This window comes from Trichogramma pretiosum, unplaced genomic scaffold (genome assembly GCF_000599845.2).
Source record: "Trichogramma pretiosum strain Unisexual culture from Peru unplaced genomic scaffold, Tpre_2.0 scaffold8, whole genome shotgun sequence".
Lineage (NCBI taxonomy): Eukaryota > Metazoa > Arthropoda > Insecta > Hymenoptera > Trichogrammatidae > Trichogramma > Trichogramma pretiosum.
The window spans coordinates 3,147,421-3,167,808 of record NW_019641699.1 but is presented as its reverse complement, the minus strand read 5'-3'; the positions used below and the strand labels follow the sequence as shown (position 1 = coordinate 3,167,808).

At 35.4% G+C, this 20,388-nt stretch overlaps 3 protein-coding genes across 5 annotated transcripts; 2 read left to right on the top strand and 1 right to left on the bottom strand.

Moving 5' to 3' along the window:
• The first annotated feature begins 3,815 nt into the window (after positions 1–3,815).
• On the top strand, positions 3,816–5,687 carry LOC106652976 (ankyrin-3-like). Its single transcript, XM_014372186.1, has one exon. It carries the CDS (start codon positions 3,816–3,818, stop codon positions 5,685–5,687), a length of 1,872 nt encoding a protein of 623 aa, XP_014227672.1.
• Positions 5,688–7,155: 1,468 nt separating this feature from the next.
• On the top strand, positions 7,156–13,006 carry LOC106653178 (protein sarah). Of its 2 annotated transcripts, none has more exons than XM_014372499.2 (5): positions 7,156–8,292; positions 10,066–10,357; positions 10,435–10,624; positions 10,717–10,869; positions 10,959–13,006. In XM_014372499.2, the coding sequence occupies exons 2-5, from the start codon at positions 10,106–10,108 to the stop codon at positions 11,075–11,077; spliced, it is 714 nt and encodes a 237-aa protein (XP_014227985.1). In that variant the 5' UTR covers positions 7,156–8,292; positions 10,066–10,105; the 3' UTR covers positions 11,078–13,006. The 2 variants fall into 2 exon arrangements, with proteins under 2 accessions (XP_014227985.1, XP_014227986.1); XM_014372500.2 differs by lacking the exon at positions 7,156–8,292 and adding an exon at positions 9,607–9,970.
• Positions 13,007–14,117: 1,111 nt separating this feature from the next.
• Positions 14,118–18,944, bottom strand: LOC106653030 (cullin-5). Of its 2 annotated transcripts, none has more exons than XM_023462547.1 (11): positions 18,578–18,944; positions 17,769–17,969; positions 17,506–17,685; positions 17,273–17,414; positions 16,876–17,190; positions 16,312–16,799; positions 15,974–16,237; positions 15,741–15,896; positions 15,390–15,670; positions 15,198–15,321; positions 14,118–15,121 (listed from the first exon to the last, which is right to left on the bottom strand). In XM_023462547.1, exons 1-11 carry the CDS (start codon positions 18,590–18,592, stop codon positions 14,927–14,929), a joined length of 2,361 nt encoding a protein of 786 aa, XP_023318315.1. In that variant the 5' UTR covers positions 18,593–18,944; the 3' UTR covers positions 14,118–14,926. The 2 variants fall into 2 exon arrangements, with proteins under 2 accessions (XP_023318315.1, XP_014227736.1); XM_014372250.2 differs by lacking the exon at positions 18,578–18,944 and adding an exon at positions 18,244–18,430.
• Between the last annotated feature and the right edge of the window lie 1,444 nt (positions 18,945–20,388).

Genomic DNA, 20,388 nt, shown 5'->3' with positions numbered 1-20,388 from the left:
GTGCAATGCCGTATAGTATAGGTGCACTACACGGCTATCGCGCGCCGCGGACCGCAGCAGGAGGGAGAGGAGAAACGAATACATCGGTATATTACGCGAGAATATATAAGTAGTAGGAGTCGTAATGTATATAAATCGTGCGGCTGTGTGCTTTGGAAGGCGCGCGACTCGCTATACGTTGCTATTATACGTATAGGTATAGGTCGATCAGCGAAGCAACTCGAAGCTTTTTCCTTTTGACGCGCGAGCTTGCGGTCAGTAGACGTGTATAATGTACGTGTGCAGCGATCGTGCGCGAGAGCTTTTGATTTCCTCTTTTGCTATACGTGAATCGGTGATATCATTTCTCTGACGCGCTGACAGCCGGATATACGCATACACGCTTCTTTTTTTGTGTCCTTTCGGAAATCCAAAGCTGTTACAGACGTGTCAGTGTAAAAAGCTCGATGTGCATCGCACGTACGATATCGGTATACATGACAACGAGCTGCCCCGAACGCGATATCCTCCTGTAATAGCCCCGTAATTGCGTCTATTTTTCTTTTATTTACGCTCGAAACTCTACCTCTCTATTTTTAGTGAATTACCGCCGTTGCGCCGATTCGATTATATTTAAAGGCTTGCGTTCGAGCTTTCGAGCGAGCAGCACGTGCGCCGTTGCTCAATTCCAGTGTGCGGGTTTAAATAAGCGGGACGCTCGCTCGCGAGTGCTCGACACGATCATCCCATCACGATCGTTTCGAATCTATATTTAATCATCGTCATCATCGTCATCGTCGTTGCTCGCGCGGATATGACAAAATCCATATCGCTCTCGAGCGAGAGCTTTATCCGATATAAAGTGCGCGTTTACACGCATTATATTAAACGCGGATCTATGTATACGTATATTATGCGTGTTCGTTTATATATGAGCAATTCTCTAAATGAAACGCATTTTTTGAGGTAGAATCGCGGCAAATTTTTTTTTCAACCTACGCGGATACGGACCCCCGGGAAATGTTTTTGGGGGTCCTAGGAACATGTAACCACGTAGGAACCATTGAAATTTCAATAGTGCTTACTTTTATAGCTACTTTTGTGATTTAGAGGACGAAAAATCATGTTTTCTCGTTAGTACGGCTAATTACTCAATTTCTAAGTCGCTGAAAAAGTATCAAAACTCATCTGAAAAATTTAACTGACTACTGTAATCGATAGGAAATTTTCTCAGCTTTCCAATGGTGCTCTCAGATTTTCCCACAATTTGCTCATTCACCGAGAAAATCGCCATCAAACATGCCAAGCTAAATATCTCGAAAAACTCGGTACGGAAAAAGTGATCTTTGAGGTTTATTTTTGATTTTTCCTGTTGAAAATGAGTATTTTCGGAAAATCTGACTACACCATAAGAAAGCTGAGGAAATTTTCTATCGAAAGCATATCTTCATTTATTTTTTGAGTCGAATTACAATGTTATACATGGGAATTTCTTTTACGTTGTTCGCTGTTTTCTGTTTCCAAGCTGATTCAGCGCGGTCACGAGGTTTTCGGCTCGCTACAATGAAAACTAGCTCGTAAATTCCACTGAAAAAATAAATGAAAATATGATTTCGATAGGAAATTTCCTCAGCTTTCTCATGGTGCATTCAGTTTTTCCGAAAATACTCATTTTCAACAGGAAAAATCAAAAATAAACCTCAAAGATCACTTTTTCCGTACCGAGTTTTTCGAGATATTTAGCTTGGCATGTTTGATGGCGATTTTCTCGGTGAATGAGCAAATTGTGGGAAAATCTGAGAGCACCATTGGAAAGCTGAGAAAATTTCCTATCGATTACAGTAGTTAGTTAAATTTTTCAGATGAGTTTTGATACTTTTTCAGCGACTTGGAAATCGAGTAACTAGCCGCATTTACGAAAAAACATGATTTTTCGTCCTCTAAATCACAAAAGTAGCTATAAAAGTAAGCACTATTGAAATTTCAATGGTTCCTACGTGGTTACATGTTCCTAGGACCCCCAAAAACATTTCCCGGGGGTCCGTATCCGCGTAGGTTGAAAAAAAAATTTGCCGCGATTCTACCTCAAAAAATGCGTTTCATTTAGAGAATTGCTCATATATACCAACGTCATCGTCGCGTGGTATATTATTAAAACGCGGCCAATGTGTGTACACACACGTGCTACTGCTGCTGATGTTGTTGTCGCTGCTGCACTGGCGGCGCGGCAGTGATATATAAACTGCCGAGCTTGCAGGTGTGCCGCATGCGATTTGTAGCGGCAAAAGAGTAGTATATGTAGGACGTATATAATGTACAACTCTTACAGTGAACATCTATACGTGCGCGACATCTAAAAATAGATGATTTTTATCGAATTTCTTTTTTATCAAATTGGATAAAAGGATAATAAAAGCGGAGATGATGCGCCATCGAGACAAGATTTTTTTTATACGATCTCGAATCGATTATTCAAATTTTCTGGTACCCGATTGTATTTCGAGTTCCCGGGTTTTTTTGATGGCTTGGTCAAACAACAAGTGGGTACACTGCTCATCCACCATTTTTTGTTATGCCTTGATCGAAATTCTCATGGCCTTACATTCCGAAAAAGACAATTTGAAATGTTTTAAAATACATTACCATTGATTGGCTTGCTTTCGGCGGTTTTTCTATTAAAATTGAATTATTATTTATTAAGCACATTTTAAATGATCTGAAAGTTTTCAAAAATTTAGACCAGTTTTCAATTACTATAAATATGATAATACCAGTTAAAGACTTCACCACCAGATGGCGAGTACCTTTAAATCTGTAAATCTACAAGTGGTAAAATCAAAATACTCGTACAAGTAAAAGTACGGCAATTGAATAAGACTTATTATTCTTCACTGGACTGCGTATATTTACAGCTCAATCATTTTCCAATCAATCCCGACTGGAAACTAAATACGGCTGCCTGATCAGATTGTCTGGCTCTGACTTGGTAACACTACTGGAACCTAAAATGGCGGGTAATACGGTTCTGATCCGGGTCTGCTTTGGATGCCTATAGTTTCAAAATAGTCTAGTAATGAATATTAGTTCCTGTTCAGGGCCAAATCAGGGGCATAGCTTAAAATTAATCTGTTGTTTTGTGTATATATTGGCATTACAGTATATGTTTGTAGGCGTTGCAATCAATATAAAATAAATAATATAAATATTTTCTAGCAAAAGAGCTGCTAATAGATCACAATCTACTTTAGATGAAACATTTTTTTGATCGTTACCGAATGCTCGTACACTAAAGATTCAATCTAATTCTGCCCAATGGAATAAGAAATGTCGTTTGCTTATACACGATCCAATTCTTGTTTCCCCGAAAAATTCGACAGAATTGATTCTCGTGTACTTTTACATCTAATTGCTCTTCGTACACGTGTTCTTTCTTCACTTGGATGCAGTGTCCGCATGCTCATTACACTTTACAACGCTGAAGGGAACAGTAGAAGCTCGCATCGACCCAAGTGATTTCGGTGTTCAAAGTAAAAATATTTTATATTATTAAGTGACAAGTGATTGTGTGTTGAGTGCGTAGAACGTAAAAAATGAAATGTCCACGCAGAGGTTACGAGAACAGAGTCCACAAAAAATTTCGCTATCTTCAGAAGACCGGAAACTTGGATAATTTGAAAAGGTTACGAGACAGTGTCAATTGGGAGATCAAAAGCGAGCGTGCTCTATTTCTTTATAGACTTTATCTCCTAATCAGAAAATGGGTAGACCAGCTTCCAGATCTCCGAGACATTTTTCGGTCCGACCAAATCGATTGTTTTCTCACGGATGCCATGAAAATGCATAACCATAAGCCATATCTCGTCCACTATATCATCAGTTTTGTGGTTCGCAGCGGCTACAGGGACGATCAGCTATGGGACAAGCCAGCGTTGCGTCGTATCACACCGCTGCATTATGCAGCCAGCAGTTATTCCTTCGAATGGCACTTCTTGGTCCATGAGCTTTTCAAAATATACAATAGATACGACGATAACTACGAAGACAAGTCGGGACTGACGCATTTGCACGTGGCCTGCATCTACGGCTGTGAAGAAGCAGTCGAGAAATTCCTCGAATTTGGGCAGGATCCTAACTGTATCTGGCAAAAAACGGGCGAGTCGCCGCTGCACTTGGCTTTGGCCTGCGATCACGCTACCATAGCCCGATTGCTGCTGGAAAATGGCGCCGATCCGAACTTAGCCAATACAGAGGGAATGACCGCTCTGCACATCATTAGTCAGAAAAAATACAATAATAATTTAGCGGAGATGCTATACAAGATCAGCTGGGAAAAGCGACTCAGGGTGAAGGTCAACGTCCAAAACAGCGAGGGCAAAACACCGCTGCATTTGGCATTGCAAGACGCGAACTTGGGCATACAGAAGCTGGTCGAGTTGCTGCTGAGAAGAGGCGCCGATCCGAATATGACCAACTGCGACGGAGATACTGCACTGCACGTAATTTGCAAACGATGCCACGATGCCGCTGATGACTTGACGAAGATTTTAATCGATCACAGCGCTGACGAATATTGGCCAGTGCAGATCAACGTCCAAAACAGCGCTGGTGACACACCATTGAAATTGGCTCTAAACAACGGCTTGAGAACCATGGCCAAGTTTCTGTTAACTAATGGCGCCAGTCCGAATTTAGCGGACGCGAATGGATCGACACCTCTTCACATTATTTGCGAGAAACCCGACTCCATTGAATTGGTGAAGTTATTATTCTATACCAGCAACCTATTAAATCAGTCAAATCATATCGACGCCCGAGATAAGTTGGGTAACACACCGTTGCACTATGCTCTGGGTAGCAGGCAGAAGAAGGTAGCCGAGTTGCTGCTGAGGCGAGGCGCCGATCCGAGGTCGACCAACAAGGAAGGATTGACACACCTCCATGTTATTTGCCAAAGATACGACGATGACTTGTTGGAGCTATTTTTCAAGCTCAACGACGAAATGAAGCAGAAGGTGGAGGTTAACGCGAAGGACAACTTGGGCCGGACACCACTGCAATGGGCTGTAGCGAATCTTTTACCGAAAACTATCGGTACACTCTTGGATCGTGGTGCCGATCTGACTAGCTTCGTTTTTCCCACCGCTAGTCACTTCCACGAGGAATCGAGGCAGCGAGCAAATGAGAATTGGTTTCATTTTAAATTGAAAGTAGCATCCAGCGCTATGGCCGTCGTCGAACTCCTGGAGATAAGAGGATACGAATTGAATCGAAACGACACCCTGTCGATCATGGGATTGTTCGCCGAGTTCGACTTGTTCGACAAGTCGGCGGATGTCGACGAACGCTGGTACGACGACGAGGTGTTCGCAGAAAAAGCAAAGAAGATGCAGGTAAAACCGAACCTGTCGCTCTACGACTTGATCGAGTTAAAACCCAAAGAGGCGGCGAAACAACTCACGTGTATGGAATACTACGTAGGAATGCGTTCCTGGCATTGGCGTACGCTGTCTACAAGGCATATAGAGACTTTGATTTTGCATCTGTGCAACAAACTATCGAGGAAATTTTTCCGAGCATCGGCCCTGAATCCTTTCTTGAAACTAATTCACTATCGGCTGCCAATCGAGATGTGTGAAATGATCATCGAGACGCTGAACAACGAAGATTTACACAATATTTGCTTGGCAGATGCATTCGACCCGCGATAGCCTGAACAAAATAGTCGTCGGTGCAGTACAATGTATTATTTAATATTAATATTTGATGAAAAATACATAAATATGGTCGATTTTCTGGCCTGTCTAAAAAATTTTTTTAGATATTCGATTTTACTCGAAATTATTAATAAATATTTGTTATAATTGTTGTAATGATAATGTAAATAATAATTTTATTGTGTAAATATATGTTTTATTAGAATTATATGTTAGAATAATAATTTTATTATGTAAATAGGTGTTATTTAATGTTATAAGTTTTGATATGATTCAAATACATACATTGAAAAAATTATTTTCGACTTTTGTATTGATAATTCAACGATCATTCGAAGTAAAAAATTACGAATTATGTGGATCCATTGCTCAACGAGGAAATCAAGTAATATTCAAAAAATCGGATACTCGCACATCCTCAAATACTCGCACGCTGTAAGTGCAAGTCTAAGTTAGAGCGGCGTGCGGCGTTTATTTTTTTTTTTATGTACCGATATACGAGACACACCTGCCGCTTTCTCTCTCGCGCTATCTGTTTTGCTTCCCTTACACATTTTTATCGATTTTTTGCTTTATTTTGAGTTTTATGTACAAATAAAGTATTGAAAGCCTTTTATAACTCACAATTGTTCGACATAAAAGCGCTGCAAGTATATTTTGACGATCGATTACATCGTAAAAGAGCTTATCTATTTGTTAAAAAAAAATAATAATAATAAAACAAAAACAGCTCAGCACGAGACCACGACAATTTTGTAAAGTTTAAGCGCAATTTCGTATCGATATCACATAAGCCATATAAAACAAGCGCGTACGAAAGAATAACAACGCAACAAAACACACGCTCTCGCGAAAACAGAGAGAGAGAGACTATTAGCTCGTAAGTAAGCATTTTATAAAAGACAGATTTCGAGACAGAAGAGAGCAGAAAAAAAAGAATAAGAAGAGGTCGTAGAAGAGCATGAGCCGATAACGATCGCGTGCGTGCGTATATCGCGTTGAAAAGGGTACAGCACTGTGTATGTAGAGAGAAAAGTTTTTTTTTGGTCGAATGATGAAAATTGCCTGCATTGTAACGAAACACTTTCATCGTCATCAACGTCATCGTATACACAAGTGTAAGTGCGTGTGTGTGATGTAAAGCGCGGCTGTCTCGGCTCACCCGCTACTAGTCGCCGCTATCAAACGGCAACGGGGCATGCGCGCGGGCGCGCCTCTCGTCGTCGTCGTCGCGTTATAACGTAGCCACCGTCGCTGGCGAACAGTCGCTCTAAAAAGCACACCCGATATACCTTCGACATTTGTATACATATAGCTATACATGACGATATTCTCGCGCGAGCAGAAGAACGACTGCCTCTCGTGGGCTGCAATGCGCGGAGCTCTCTATGCAGTTTACGTGCGTGCGTGCTCGAGATAACAGAGCTGCTGCTGCTGCTACTGCTATGTAGAGAGGTATTTATTATGTCTCGTTTCGTGACTCCGATATCGTGGGGCTTGTTAAAACCCTCGGCGACGTTTACATAGATAGATTCGTCGTCTTATAGTCAACGATTCTTCGAGAAAAGTATCAACGAATTGCATATTTCGTCAGCTCGTTTAATTTCGTGCGAATAAAAAGACAGAAATACGCACGACAGCAACAACGAAAAAGAAAAAAAAGAAGAACGATTGAAAAAACAAAAAAAAACTGCAACCGTATATTTATGCAACGCGGGTTAATTGTTATAACGTTGTAGACTCTTCTGTTGCTGGGGCTACTGTGCGTCATCCTCTCTCTCTCTCTCTCTCTCACTCGTCGGGCTCTAGCTAGGCGCTGCTGTGTGCATTCTATATATTTATAGATGTATATAGCGCACAAACGTCGTCGTTTTGTTGCTATATAATATCAACGCACGCGAGCCGTACTAGGCACTGTATACATCGTCTCGCAGTTCAGACGGTTCTAGTAGTGCTCCGACTGCTGCTGTAGTAGTACAACAACGACTCAAAGTGACGTCTCTGCGTGTGCAGTGTTTTTGAGTGTTTTGTTTGTGTACGTTTGTGTGTGTTGGAGCGCACACAATTCGTGAATGTATACACTTGTGCCGTCTTCGTCGACGTCGTCGTCGTCGTCGTCGTCGTCGTCATTAGAGTACAGCAGTAGCGGTACATTTATATTTACCTACATACGTGCGAAAGTGAGCTAAAGCTTTGCCAGCAGCAGAAGCACACTACACGAGCAGCAGAAGCTTTTATCGTACCTATACAGTCCCAGCAGCGCGCAGAGCGTAGCGACTATGACGCGTCGACGACGACAAAGGCAGATGATTTGCAGAGAGAAATAGGCATGGAAGAAGGGCCGACAACCAAGTCGACGAGCTTCCCTGGCATCGTTTATTAATATCACACGCACATATCTCTCTCCTCCTCCACAAGCCTCTCTTATATTCGTGTAATATTATTACACACAGACTTTCCGCCGCTGCTGCTGCTCTCGTCCTGTCAGTGTATAATGTGTATCTCAAGTAATCGTTTCTCATCGTAGATACAGCATATTACGATACTATACCACTATTCGACATCCAACGCAGATATTTTTCAATTTTTCCTCTTGAACGTGAGTACCTTTAATGTCAACGTGTGCAGTTTATTCAGCTAACTTTTTTTTGCTCTCGAAATAGCGCATCTCTCCGTATAATATGGCTATCGCGTCGAGTGTGTCCCTGTGAGTTCATATAAACAAATCCCTTTAAACGTGTGTGTATACAAACACACACGCGCGTGCTCCTACATACGTACTCTCCGCTGCTGCTTGTACATAGAACGTCTATGTACACACGTACATATAGCACGCGTACGCACACAGACATAGCGTGCGCGAGCGAGCGAGAGAGAGACCTTGGAGAGCTCTGGGATGTATAATGCTCAGCTGATTTAGCCCGCTGATTCTATGCGAAGATCTCGCGCTCTCTCTCTCTCTCTCTCTGCTTGCGCCTTATCGAGATTCGATTTCAATGCCACACAGAAGCAGCAGCAGGCATGTAACGACCATCGGCCAAATGATATATACTCCCTCTCCCTCTTTGCTTTTTCTCGACTTTTTTATTGTTATTATTATTGTTATATTTTTGTATATAAAGCTCTTTACTCGTCTCTCGACTCGTATACTTAGAAAAACAATCGTTTTTTCGTCGAATTACCCAGCGTGCGCGCTTGTTTTTGTTTACCTTGTAAGGTACGGGGGAGTGCGGAGCATCGGGACATCCCAAGTTATAACGTCAATTGTAAACTTAATTTTAATTGTTTTTGAATTTTGAAAATAGTGGCGTAAAGCTAAGCTGAAGAACTTTACCTTGGTGCAAAAAATAAACAATTTTTCTAAGCAAACTTCTAATTATGAGTGAGGTTATATATTAGCGACGAATGTAAACATTGTCAATTGCGAGTGTTGCGCTACACGCAGAGCTGTCATTAGACCTCATTTTTCGTTATAATTCAAATCGTTATGAAAATGCTCGAAAGGTCGCGAAAAGAAATTTATCATGATAAATCGAGCTTAATTTTTAGAATCTAAACTACTTACCAAAAGGACTTTAAGTTTAACAAACAATCACAATTTTTCATTCGAATCTATAGAACAAAGCAAAAAAACGACCGAATTTTTGCGCTGCATTTTTCTACTGGACATCAATTGATTTTGACAACAATTTTCAAATCTGATTTTTCTTTTGTGGAAAAAATATTTCGATTCATTGTAAATCATTTCATGACGTCAAAAAATCTCAAATATTTGTTTCTTAGAAATTATGGGTGTCACTCTTAACTGCTTTGCTCGGTCTATGCCTCGCTCTCTCGATAGAGAAAGGGAGAAAGAGAGAGAGTGAGAACACGTCCGTGGATACAGTTCTCGAAAAGCTCCGTGTACGCGATCGTCATTCGCAGTTTGAATTGGGGCTTACCCCAGTCGACGCGACAACAAATATAGAAGCAATTTTTACAAAGCTGTTATGTAGCAATTGTCATAATTAACAATTACTCTTTCCTGACATATATATAGATAGTGATCGTCAGTGCGTGCGTATATTCGTACAAGTGGAAACTTTTATCTGTAACGTAAAATCGCACTCGTGTTTGTAAATAAATACCTATATACTCAAGTATCGCTGACGTCCATTGAGATTAGATACCTGCTAGATCGCGACGCCGATTAACAAGACTATTATTTTCAATCATTTTCATAATTATTTCTATCTAAAAGGTTTTTTATTTTTAAATTCGTTACCGTAATATAGTAGGTAAATAAACGTGCCTCCGTTCTTTTGTAAAAAATTTGATTTATTCTATTGATCCGATGTACAGTTTATTCATTTTAACAAACGCTTGTTTGCAGTTGAACAGTCTTTAAAAGATTGCAAACTCAATTTGCAAAAATGGAAGATAAGAGGAAGAAGAGTACTGAGGACGACGATGTGGCGAATTCGGATAATATAATCATTAATGAAATAGATGGTTTGCCCAATCTTCATCCCAACTTGGGTCAGTTAAATGATCTGCACACTACTAAAGAAGCAGAGGACGTGTTAAACAAGACCTTGGAGGATCTTTGTCATGACGAGGACTTACCTATGTCTGTAATTGTTACAAATGTAGACCCTCGAGTGTTCAGATCTGATGAACTGAAGGTATTCTAATTTTTCTTATCAAATTAATAATCAATACTAGGTCCCAATAATTTATGTTAATTTTTTTAATTTGTCAGGCTGAGATTGAAAAACTTTTCAAACAGTTTGGAGAAGTTGTAACGTTTCAGTACTTCAGATCATTTAGAAGAATGAGAGTAAACTATACATCACCAAGTGCAGCAGCCCACGCAAGGGTACAGTTGCACCAAGCTCACTTTGGTGAAACAGATATAAACTGCTACTTTGCCCAGCCTGTAACGCCTATAGGTATGTAAATTTCACATAATACAAATCATTAAAAATTATTTATAATACATATAATGTAATATAAATAAAATATACAAAATCCTCTTTTCCAGATGCTGATGACATACATTTACATCCACCTGCGCCAACGAAACAGTTCCTAATATCTCCACCAGCATCTCCACCTGTTGGTTGGGAACCATCTGAAGAGAATGAACCATTAGTTAATCATGATTTGCTTGCAGCTATTGCAAATTTAACTCCTGGTTTGTTTGGAATATATTTTTTATTGTACATTTGATACATTGTTTTTAAAAAAATGTAAGATAACAAGTAATTTTTTTTATTCAAACAGGAGAAAGTCATGAACTTCATGCTGGAACTACAAATCAACCAGGTATTGTTGTACATATTTGCGAAAATGCAAATAACTTGAAAACTAATCGATTGCCTCATACTCGTTGCCCTGATTAACGGCATTCGAAAACTAATGTTAATAGTAGTTATTTAAAGTTCAGTAAGATTTTTGGTGACTTTACAGTAAAAAATTTACGAATTTGCGTTCCGTACTTTTTTAGCGACTTTACAAAATTCTCGAAAAGTATCGTAAGTTTTTAAGAAAAAAAATTGTATCAACAAAAATAAACATTAGTAATGTTAATATTGTTAACTTTTAGTAATTGTGTTCCAGTTATGATTCTTCTAAGTATACCTTTATATAAGGTACAAGTAAAAAAAATTAATACTAATGAAAATTTATGAAATTATAATGATTAATATTAGAAATTTTTAAGATTATAGTATTATTGCATTAGAAAATTAAAACACCAAAAATCTTACTCATAAAAAATGAATATTATGAATATATCTAAGTGTAAGTGCATCCTTCCTTTACTGTCTACTATATATAACAAATTAATGGCGAATTGTACTCACATTGAAAGTGATCCATCCAAAAGGGTAATAAATATGTTTATATCCTATGTAATTCAAGTGTACAAGAAACAAGCTTAATTTGATGAAATTAAGATCACGTTTACAAATTTCATACTGTCACATTATAGCATTCTTGATGTTACATTGTGTCAGCAAGAAGGCAGACGATTAACGAAAGAACGTTTGATCAGAGAAATCGTTAATATAAAATACGAAACGATTATGCTTATAGTGTAGACGAATTGCACGCAAAATGCGCTGCTGGTCAGCTTTTTAGTTATACTCATAAGAAATGCTTATTAAAAATTTAATCTCGTGAGTATATTAAAATGCTTCAAAAAACAATATCATTACATATGTTAATACATAAACTTTTATGAAACAGATCTGAAACTGTAACTACTCTTATCACAGTTTTTGATGTTTACAAGTGTTGATTTTCTGAAAATTTCTTACTCATTGTAGTTAAACTGATAAAACAATTTCAGGTCTTTTCTTATTCTGAGTATATTCATTATGCAGATCAATCATACAAAGTACTTATTGTATATAATTTTGTCAATGCAATTACTTGTATTATATCCGAATTTTTTACTTTTATTTTTTAATGTTAACTTCAAAAGTATTAATTAAGTTAAATACATAGTTCGAATGAAATAAAATTGTTGGTTTGAAATTTAATAAATATTATGCTTTGAACCCCGAAATCTTTCATAAAGATGATATATTTTAACAATGAATTTTTCTAATGTTCAATCATGAAACAATGATAACACAAAAATGGCTGCCTAATAAAAGAATAAATTAATGACTTTTAGAAGCATGTGTTATTTAGGAATTGAAAGCAAAAATGTTGGCTATAAGAACTTAGAGTAACAACATTGGCACTCAATATAGTTCTTCCTTGAACAATGAGTGATATAAATTTTGGAGATGTAATTTCTGTAATAAAGTGTCAATGTTGGAAGTTGTAGTGCACACATGATTATTTTCATATTGATAGAAAGAAAATTAGTTTTATACAATCATTGTGTGTATTGGATAAAATGTAATTGGGTGATAATTTTATCATAAAAAAGAAATAATACATATGTAGAAACGAAAATTGAAGTATCGATAACTGTTACCTGCTTTTATAGAAAAGCTCATGAACAATCAAACTGAACACATGCGATTTTTAAAGTTTAAAATAAATTATCACAAATTGTCAAAAGAAAACCTGTATTACGACAAAATTATTATTGGTTAATTAGTACAACAATTAGTCAGAAGTAGCAGTTGAACATTTTTTATTATGCAGTAGAAACTCTTATGAACGTATTGATTTTAATTTTGTCGTAATTAGTGTTGCGCAGAATACTTTATCAAGAAATTTCGCAGAAAGTTTTAGTCTCTACATGATTTTCAAATATATGTAGAAATTTGTGCGTGTTAATTTGAAATAAAGTTGTTTTCGTAAAAATTGTATATATATCTGTCTTTCTAAATGTATTTATAGCTATTTTTTAATGCTACTTTTAGCGTAAAGTGTATGTTTTTGTAAGATATTCATGATTTAAAGGCTGTTTCCATTTGGTTGCACACTTTATCAATCATGTGTATGAAAAAAGTTCGCATACTCCAAATTTAAAGAAAAAAGTATTTTCATATGCGGAAAAAAGAAACAAAATCAATATTTAAAATGACATCCTGTTATCTTGAATTTCATAAAAAAATGCATGAGGATTTTGAATGATACATTTATCAAATGTAAGTAATGTAAAAAAATGATATCAAAACCATATCGCGGGATTATGCAAAGGTTGTGGCCGAGAAGTTTACTTTTTTCTAGTAATTTTACAATTATTTCCTAATGTAATAAATTAAAATTACTTTAACGACACTAATGGAAGTGTAAAAAATATTAATGCAATTCTTCAAAAATTATGTATAAACGAAATTCAGTTGTTTGCGAAAAAAGCTTTTAATTTATTTAAAGGATAATGAGTGGAAAGAAAATGTTCGGAAGCGGCATTAACTTGAGAGCCATTGCTAAAAATACATATTTATAGTTGTCGTTCAATTCGAATAAAAGAAATGGTAATTTATACAAGTTAAGGTACAAGTATATTGCCCTTAATCATTGTGAATATGTGTATATATGTGTATGTTTGTGAATGTCAAATGCTTATGCAAATGAAACAGGATATTGAGTATGAATTCAAGCTTATTGTATCTTTCCTTTTTTACTTAGGGTACAGCAAGTCTTAAACCTACTGTACTACAAAGTCTGAGTTATATACGTACTAAAGTTCGTAAATTTTTTTGGAACCCAAAGACAAATTATAAAAATGAATATAAGCGAAATGTGTCATCAATAATGTAAATAAATGATGAAAAATTCAATGGAGTTTTCATTAATATACCGCTTTCAATATTATTTTTGGAGAAGTATTGAAAAATAAAACTCGTTTTCGATTTAGATGTTTCATTTTAGTTTTTCAAATTCTTACATTTGAATATTCTCAACATTTAATAAATATTACAAAGGCTTTATACAATTTATCATTATTATTTACTTTACTGGCGAAAATTCATATTTAGCGCCAATAATGACAAAGTTCATTGATCAGTTTTTTATTTTAACACACTGTTTTATAACTTGGTTTTTAGAAAACTTTGGATTGTACAAAAAATCTACTATAATCCAAAATAAGACTGCACGTCAGAATCACTATGTAAAAATACACCATTCAGTAATATATAATAATAATTAAAACTAACAGTATTATCAAAAAAGACTCAGTAAATACTACAATTCGAAAATCGATGAAAAACATGTTCACTTTACGTTTGTTACATAACATTTATGGATTACTGATAAAATCCACTTCCACGATTCCATTAATTATATATAATTCTTTAGTTCAAGTGTTCCAGTTATTTTTTTAATATTTATGATTCTTCAATAAAATCATTTCCCAATTATATTGTAATTTGCATTATAAAACATTTTATTTCATTACAAACGTAATGCGTCGGGCGGTCACTTTAAAATCACAGTTATAAAAAAAATAGTTGTGAAAGAAAGTGGTATTTTCGTTTGTAAATTAAGGTTAATTCCAATTGCCTTAAAAATTAATAAAAATGACTATAATCATACGAATGCATTTACAACCGAGCTCAGTCAAATATTGAAATCGATTTTTGAAGCAACCTTTGCCCATCAAAGAAAAACAAAAGTAATCTGTTAATGCATCACAGCAATTTATCCGTAACCAAAAATTATTCAACCCAATTAACTCGCGACAAGACGTCCACTTTCCACAAACGCGTAACCGATGTTATAAAAATATAGTTTATCAATCGGCAAATGACTCGAATGATTTTTTTTCTGCTTAATTTTTGTTATGCTACGTACAAGAAAGTATTGATGTCATTTTCGTGTCTTTTTATGTACTTATGCTCAATAAGCCACTCAATCTGTTCCTTGATCATCTTTTTACTAGGTAAAAACATATTTTTCAGTATATCTATCAGTTCAGCTTGTAATTGAGTGTTATTGATTGTCTTTCGCATCTTAAGAATTTTAATGATGGCTTCCTGCAGAGTTAATGAAAAATAATAATTCTTTGTAATCTATGATTTAATCAACGAACTGAAGGATTGTTGTACTTACTTGAACACGTAGTATCCTAAGATGAACAATTGATTGATTATCTTCTTCTTTGCTGCGTTCAGTCGATAATTGCAACCGCCCTACCATATTTATTTTTCCACGTTTTTGCATCTTACCATTTTTTCTACGAAATTTTTAAATATTGATTACAAAAAATTTCCGAAGAATAAAAATTTAATAAAAAATACTTACACAATGGCAAATTCCTGGTTGACCCAAAACTTTGTGCCTAATGAATAGTCTTTTGGGCTGGCTGCTGGCGGATCAGCTATGAGAAGTTGTCGCTTGATTTTGGGAAACGCGCAAAGAGACCAAAGTGTTCTTCTTAATTCAGGATCTGGTAATTCCGTAGCGAGTTGCAAATTTTCATATGATATTTTATCCATGGGTCGTTCGTTCCAAGCAAATAGAACAGCCATTTGGAAAGTAGTTACATCAACATCGAAACGTCCTACTTGATTGACGAATGTGATCTGTGAAAAATGATTATTGTTAAATCATCCGTCGACCCGTCTACCCAACACTAAATAGCCTGTTTCTTACGGTTCCATTCGACATGTGATGATACCACTGTAGTTTGCGACCGCTATGTTTCTTTTTATAGAAATCTTCAACTTCAGGTATGTAATCTTCTAATTGGAGAGGCAAACTAACTGTAACTCGTTCGCTACCTCTTGCCCACGCTCCAGCATTTAATATCTGAAATTAAACAATGAACATATTTATACTTTCAATGTTCACTACAGTAATTTAAAAAGTGGTGTTTCTTTTAGTACCTTAATATTGATGCTGTCTGCAATGGCTGCACGGCATTGTTCTTTAAATTGTTGATTCAGATCTGATGAAACTTTAATGTCCTGGAACATTCGTGCTAATTTATTAACGTAATCCGCTGGCATACCAACTTCTCTTAACCATTCAACCATGTTTTCTTCTTTTTCAGAATCGGCGGAAGTATCAAGAATTAAACGTCTTGTCAAATGCGCTTTATGATACCTCATAAACACATCTTTATTCTGAACATATTTGAGTACCAAAAGCTGCAAGTAAAATAATTCGAAATTAATCATAACTTATTTGACATCGAAAAATAGCTTTGAGAAACTATGCATACCACGTCTCTAAGTTTGCTTTCAATTTCATCTGAAGTTAGTTTTTTGCTTAGTGGAGTCTTTCTCAGTAACATATCACAGTAATTAGCTAAAAGTTCAGGGCACTTGCTTTCGGGTAGTCCAGGAATATTATTATTTACGGGCTTATTGATAATAGCACCACCAACAATAAGAGGCATATTAGGTGGCGCAGGACGAATAGGTAATTCTAATTTGAATACAGATGAGTCGTTTACAACAAGTTTGTAAGCTTTATCACGCGCGGTAAGGAATCGTGGATCATCGTCAAATGCTTCTTTAACTAGAGCCGAGAAACGTCGGAACAGCTCTAACAGTCGTTCAACATATTTTTCAGAGTCTTGAGTTATAATATCAACTGCAGCCATCATATCATCTAAACCAGCAGTCGCAATATGTTCTTCCAAGTTTGCTAACATAGGAGTTACTCCGTCTTCAACTCTATCCATCAGTTTTAACATCAATCTAAGCTCTGCGCAGTGAAATGTAAACGTTCAATTTCCATATTATCAGATTATTATATTATTAAAATGAAAAATATATCTTACTTTCAGTTTCATACTCTTTTATCATCCTAGGGCATTCAGCGAGAATAGGAGTTTTGAAATTAGCAACAAGAGTCTTAACACAACGATCCATAAGCAAAGCCACACTTGTGCTATTGGGTTCAAGATATTTTTGAGCTCGTAGTTCTTCTTCTTTGAGTTTTGCCTCTGCAAATTTCATGTACTTTTCTACCCCATGAAGTTCTAAATGTTCAGTTGCTTTTACCCAATAAAAGGCCTCTGTTGCATCTATATAAGCAGCTTCAAAATTTTCTCTATATATTTCTAGTTTATCCAAAGGGTTTGAGCACAGATTCACTGAAATAGGAAAAATAAGTGTAAGAAAAATCTGGTATTTTTGAAATAAAAATACATAAAATGATAATGGAACTTTTTATACCATAAGATTCTCTCACACCAATAACCAACTGTGAGTCAAAAACTTCACCATTTCTCTCAGTTCTAACTAGTTTCATGGCGGAGTCTTGCAGTCTTTGCTTAATATCGTTGAAAATACTTTGGTTCCAACTGTCTAACATCAACTATAAAAACAAGTATATAGATCAATTTGCAACTTGATTGTAATAAATTAAATTTTAACTTGAAGCATAAGTAAAATTTTTAATTACTAACCTTTCTCACAATGCTTTCCTCTTGCTGGTTTTTCTTTTGAGTGGATGTAGTCTTACCACGCAATGAGGCTTCCAATTGTCTAAATGGGGTAGGTAAGTAGTCACATTGCGTAAAAAACTTTCTCCACTCTGAAATATAAGCCTTTAAGAGGGCTTGTTCTTCTTGATGTGCCATGACCCTCTAAAATTGAAATAAATTTATTAATAATCTATAAAAATATTACTCATTTAAAAGAAAACTTTTAGAGAAACTTTTTGAATTACTTTTTGGGCTTGTTTAATGAACTCCATGATGTCTTCTCGTAAGGCATCTCTGAGCTTTGGTGGACCTTTTTCGTCTAGGCATACCTGATGAACTGAATAGAATAGATCTTGCCATTCTAATTGTGTAACGGGCTCTTGTTTCAAGAGATTGAGTATAATTGGTCGCATACATGGCCATGCTTCTTCAAATGTGAATTGACTCTTAAAAAGCAAATTAATATTTTAAATTAAAAAAAGTAAATTATAAAAATTAAATAACATGATTAAAACTAATGATTTCGAATCTACTCAATATACAATATTGAGGTCAATATAAGTCATCAACACATATCAAACAATATCACATTTTCGTTCCAATGATTAGACTTTGATGATTAATAATAATCAAAATAACTCAATTCTTTCAAAATGTCTTTACAACAAATCAATTTTTCATTTCGCCATTTTAATAATGCTAAAAAACGTTAAACTCAACTTATTTAATACCGACAATCAATGACCTCTAACGTTTGTTTTCATCGGCAATGAAATATTTTCTTCACAATTGAAGTTTGAATAAGATATTGATTACAAAGTTCTTGAAATCAAACAAAGCAACAATACAGGTATGACTGGTGTTACTTTTAAATCAACTCGAAAAATTTTACGTTCGGCTTGTTGTATCGTAGATGAAAAAACAAAGCCGGTTGAAGACTCTAAAAACGAAATTACTCTCAATGCAAACGAGTAACACTGCCGCACGATTAATCACACGCAGTCGATAGGGGACCGAATAATTTGTTGAATATTTTTGAGAAAAATTAACCAACCTTTAATAAAGACATTACAAATATTTTGACATGTCCTGTCGCGCAAAGTTGCGAGGCTGATGTGTACTAGTCTGTGCGCCCGAGGTTAAGTGACCACGCCAAACGCGATTCGCTGAGAAGCGTATGGGATCTTATCTTGCATTGCAGAACGTATGGTACAGTGGCTACTGTGGAGAGAAATCAAGATTCGCGCGTAAAAGACCGTAAAAGCAAGGGTAATGTGACTTAGCATTAATCAGCTGCTGAATGAGCTTCGCTAGTCGCTACCGACAATATTTATTGTAGATGTTGACATTTTTAACGATACCTATTTTTGCGTAAGACAATCGGCAACAATTTTAAAATTAGAATCTGATATAGGCTTTGGATCATCTATAAATCGGGTACTCACTATTTTTCATTGGGTGTACGCTTTGTCAAAATATAAATAGGGTGAGAAAGGTATTCGTATGAGGAAAATGAGGATCTATCTAGACATCAATATTTATATATTTATTATTCAATATTTATTATAAGTTTTCAGATACATAGCAACAGACATTCATTCATATATCTAGATACAATTTAATTATGTCTTTAGAAGCGTGTGAAATTATTATTTCATAATAAACCATGTATGTAATAGATTATAAAGAACGAATCTTCTGAGATTCAAATTTATAGTTCAACAGATAATACAATAGCAATAAGTTAAATCTTGTTATCAAATTTTGAAATCGAGAAATTTTTCAATATTCATCAATACTTAGTATTATCACAAGGCAGTCGCCTAGGCGTTCATTGGCATTTAAATAAATAGCTTGAAACGCTTTTTTCGTTTTATTTTTAGCACGTTATTAATTTATAAGAGCAACGTTCAGTTGGTACTGCACATAAATTGTACACGAATATCCTTAGTACAAAATTTACTTTCTTTTTCAATGCTCTCACATGAATTACATTATTTCATGAAATAATGAGCGCGTAAAAAAATGCATTTTTCTTTTCTTGATCTTATTATTGGTGCATACTGATATTAATTAGTTGCGTAGCCTTATAGCATATTAAAATGTTGGAATTGCCTTCGCCACTATGACAAGACAAATAGTAATAAGATGGCCGATTCGCTGATGTGTAATCTTTTTTTCAAACGTTGTGGTTTTGTCGTAGAATCTTTTTAATTATTCATTTGGTAACGTTTTAGAATCTTACATAACAAATTCATACAATTGCTATTGCGTTTTTAACGACACTTTAATACATTCACTAATTAGTTAATACCGTTTATTAAATATATAATAACATAATGACAGTTGCACAATAAGTTATTTTACTTTTTTTAAGGATACCTTAATTATTTTTTTCATTAACTAAATATATATCAATGGTCGCAGTTATTAAAGATTATGTTAATCAGCAGTCTATGTCGCAAAAGTGTGAAAGAGACGAGTTACCTCGAAAATCTATTAATTCAATTCGTTTCAATGACCCTCCGAAAAATTTAATTTTTTAACATGCTTTCGTACTATACAAGTGTGCGATACTGTTATCAACTACATCTGCGTGAAATAAAATATATTCAATCTTAAAAATTAAAACAAGTCGTACAAATCTACAGTAGTATATTTCATCTGATAAATAGTATCTAAAAATCATTAAATTCGTTTAATTATGCGATGAGGATTTGTCGAGTACTTGACTTGTACATAAAATAATATATATAATATAATTCATATATATTTCGTTAACATACGTATTCCACTATCGAGCACTGTATATACAGTACAATGAATAATGAAAAAAGTACCATTCACACATCTCAATATATATCA

Coding starts and splice junctions, on each gene's coding strand:
- LOC106652976 (XM_014372186.1), top strand. CDS start 3,816: ATGCATAACCATAAGCCATATCTCGTCCACTATATCATCAGTTTTGTG.
- LOC106653030 (XM_023462547.1), bottom strand. Junction 17,191..17,272: donor TGGTGTGAGAGAATCTTATG/GTATAAAAAGTT, acceptor TTCCTATTTCAG/TGAATCTGTGCTCAAACCCT. Junction 16,238..16,311: donor AAAGCAAACTTAGAGACGTG/GTATGCATAGTT, acceptor TTTTACTTGCAG/CTTTTGGTACTCAAATATGT.
- LOC106653178 (XM_014372499.2), top strand. CDS start 10,106: ATGGAAGATAAGAGGAAGAAGAGTACTGAGGACGACGATGTGGCGAAT. Junction 10,358..10,434: donor TCAGATCTGATGAACTGAAG/GTATTCTAATTT, acceptor TTAATTTGTCAG/GCTGAGATTGAAAAACTTTT. Junction 10,870..10,958: donor TATTGCAAATTTAACTCCTG/GTTTGTTTGGAA, acceptor TTATTCAAACAG/GAGAAAGTCATGAACTTCAT.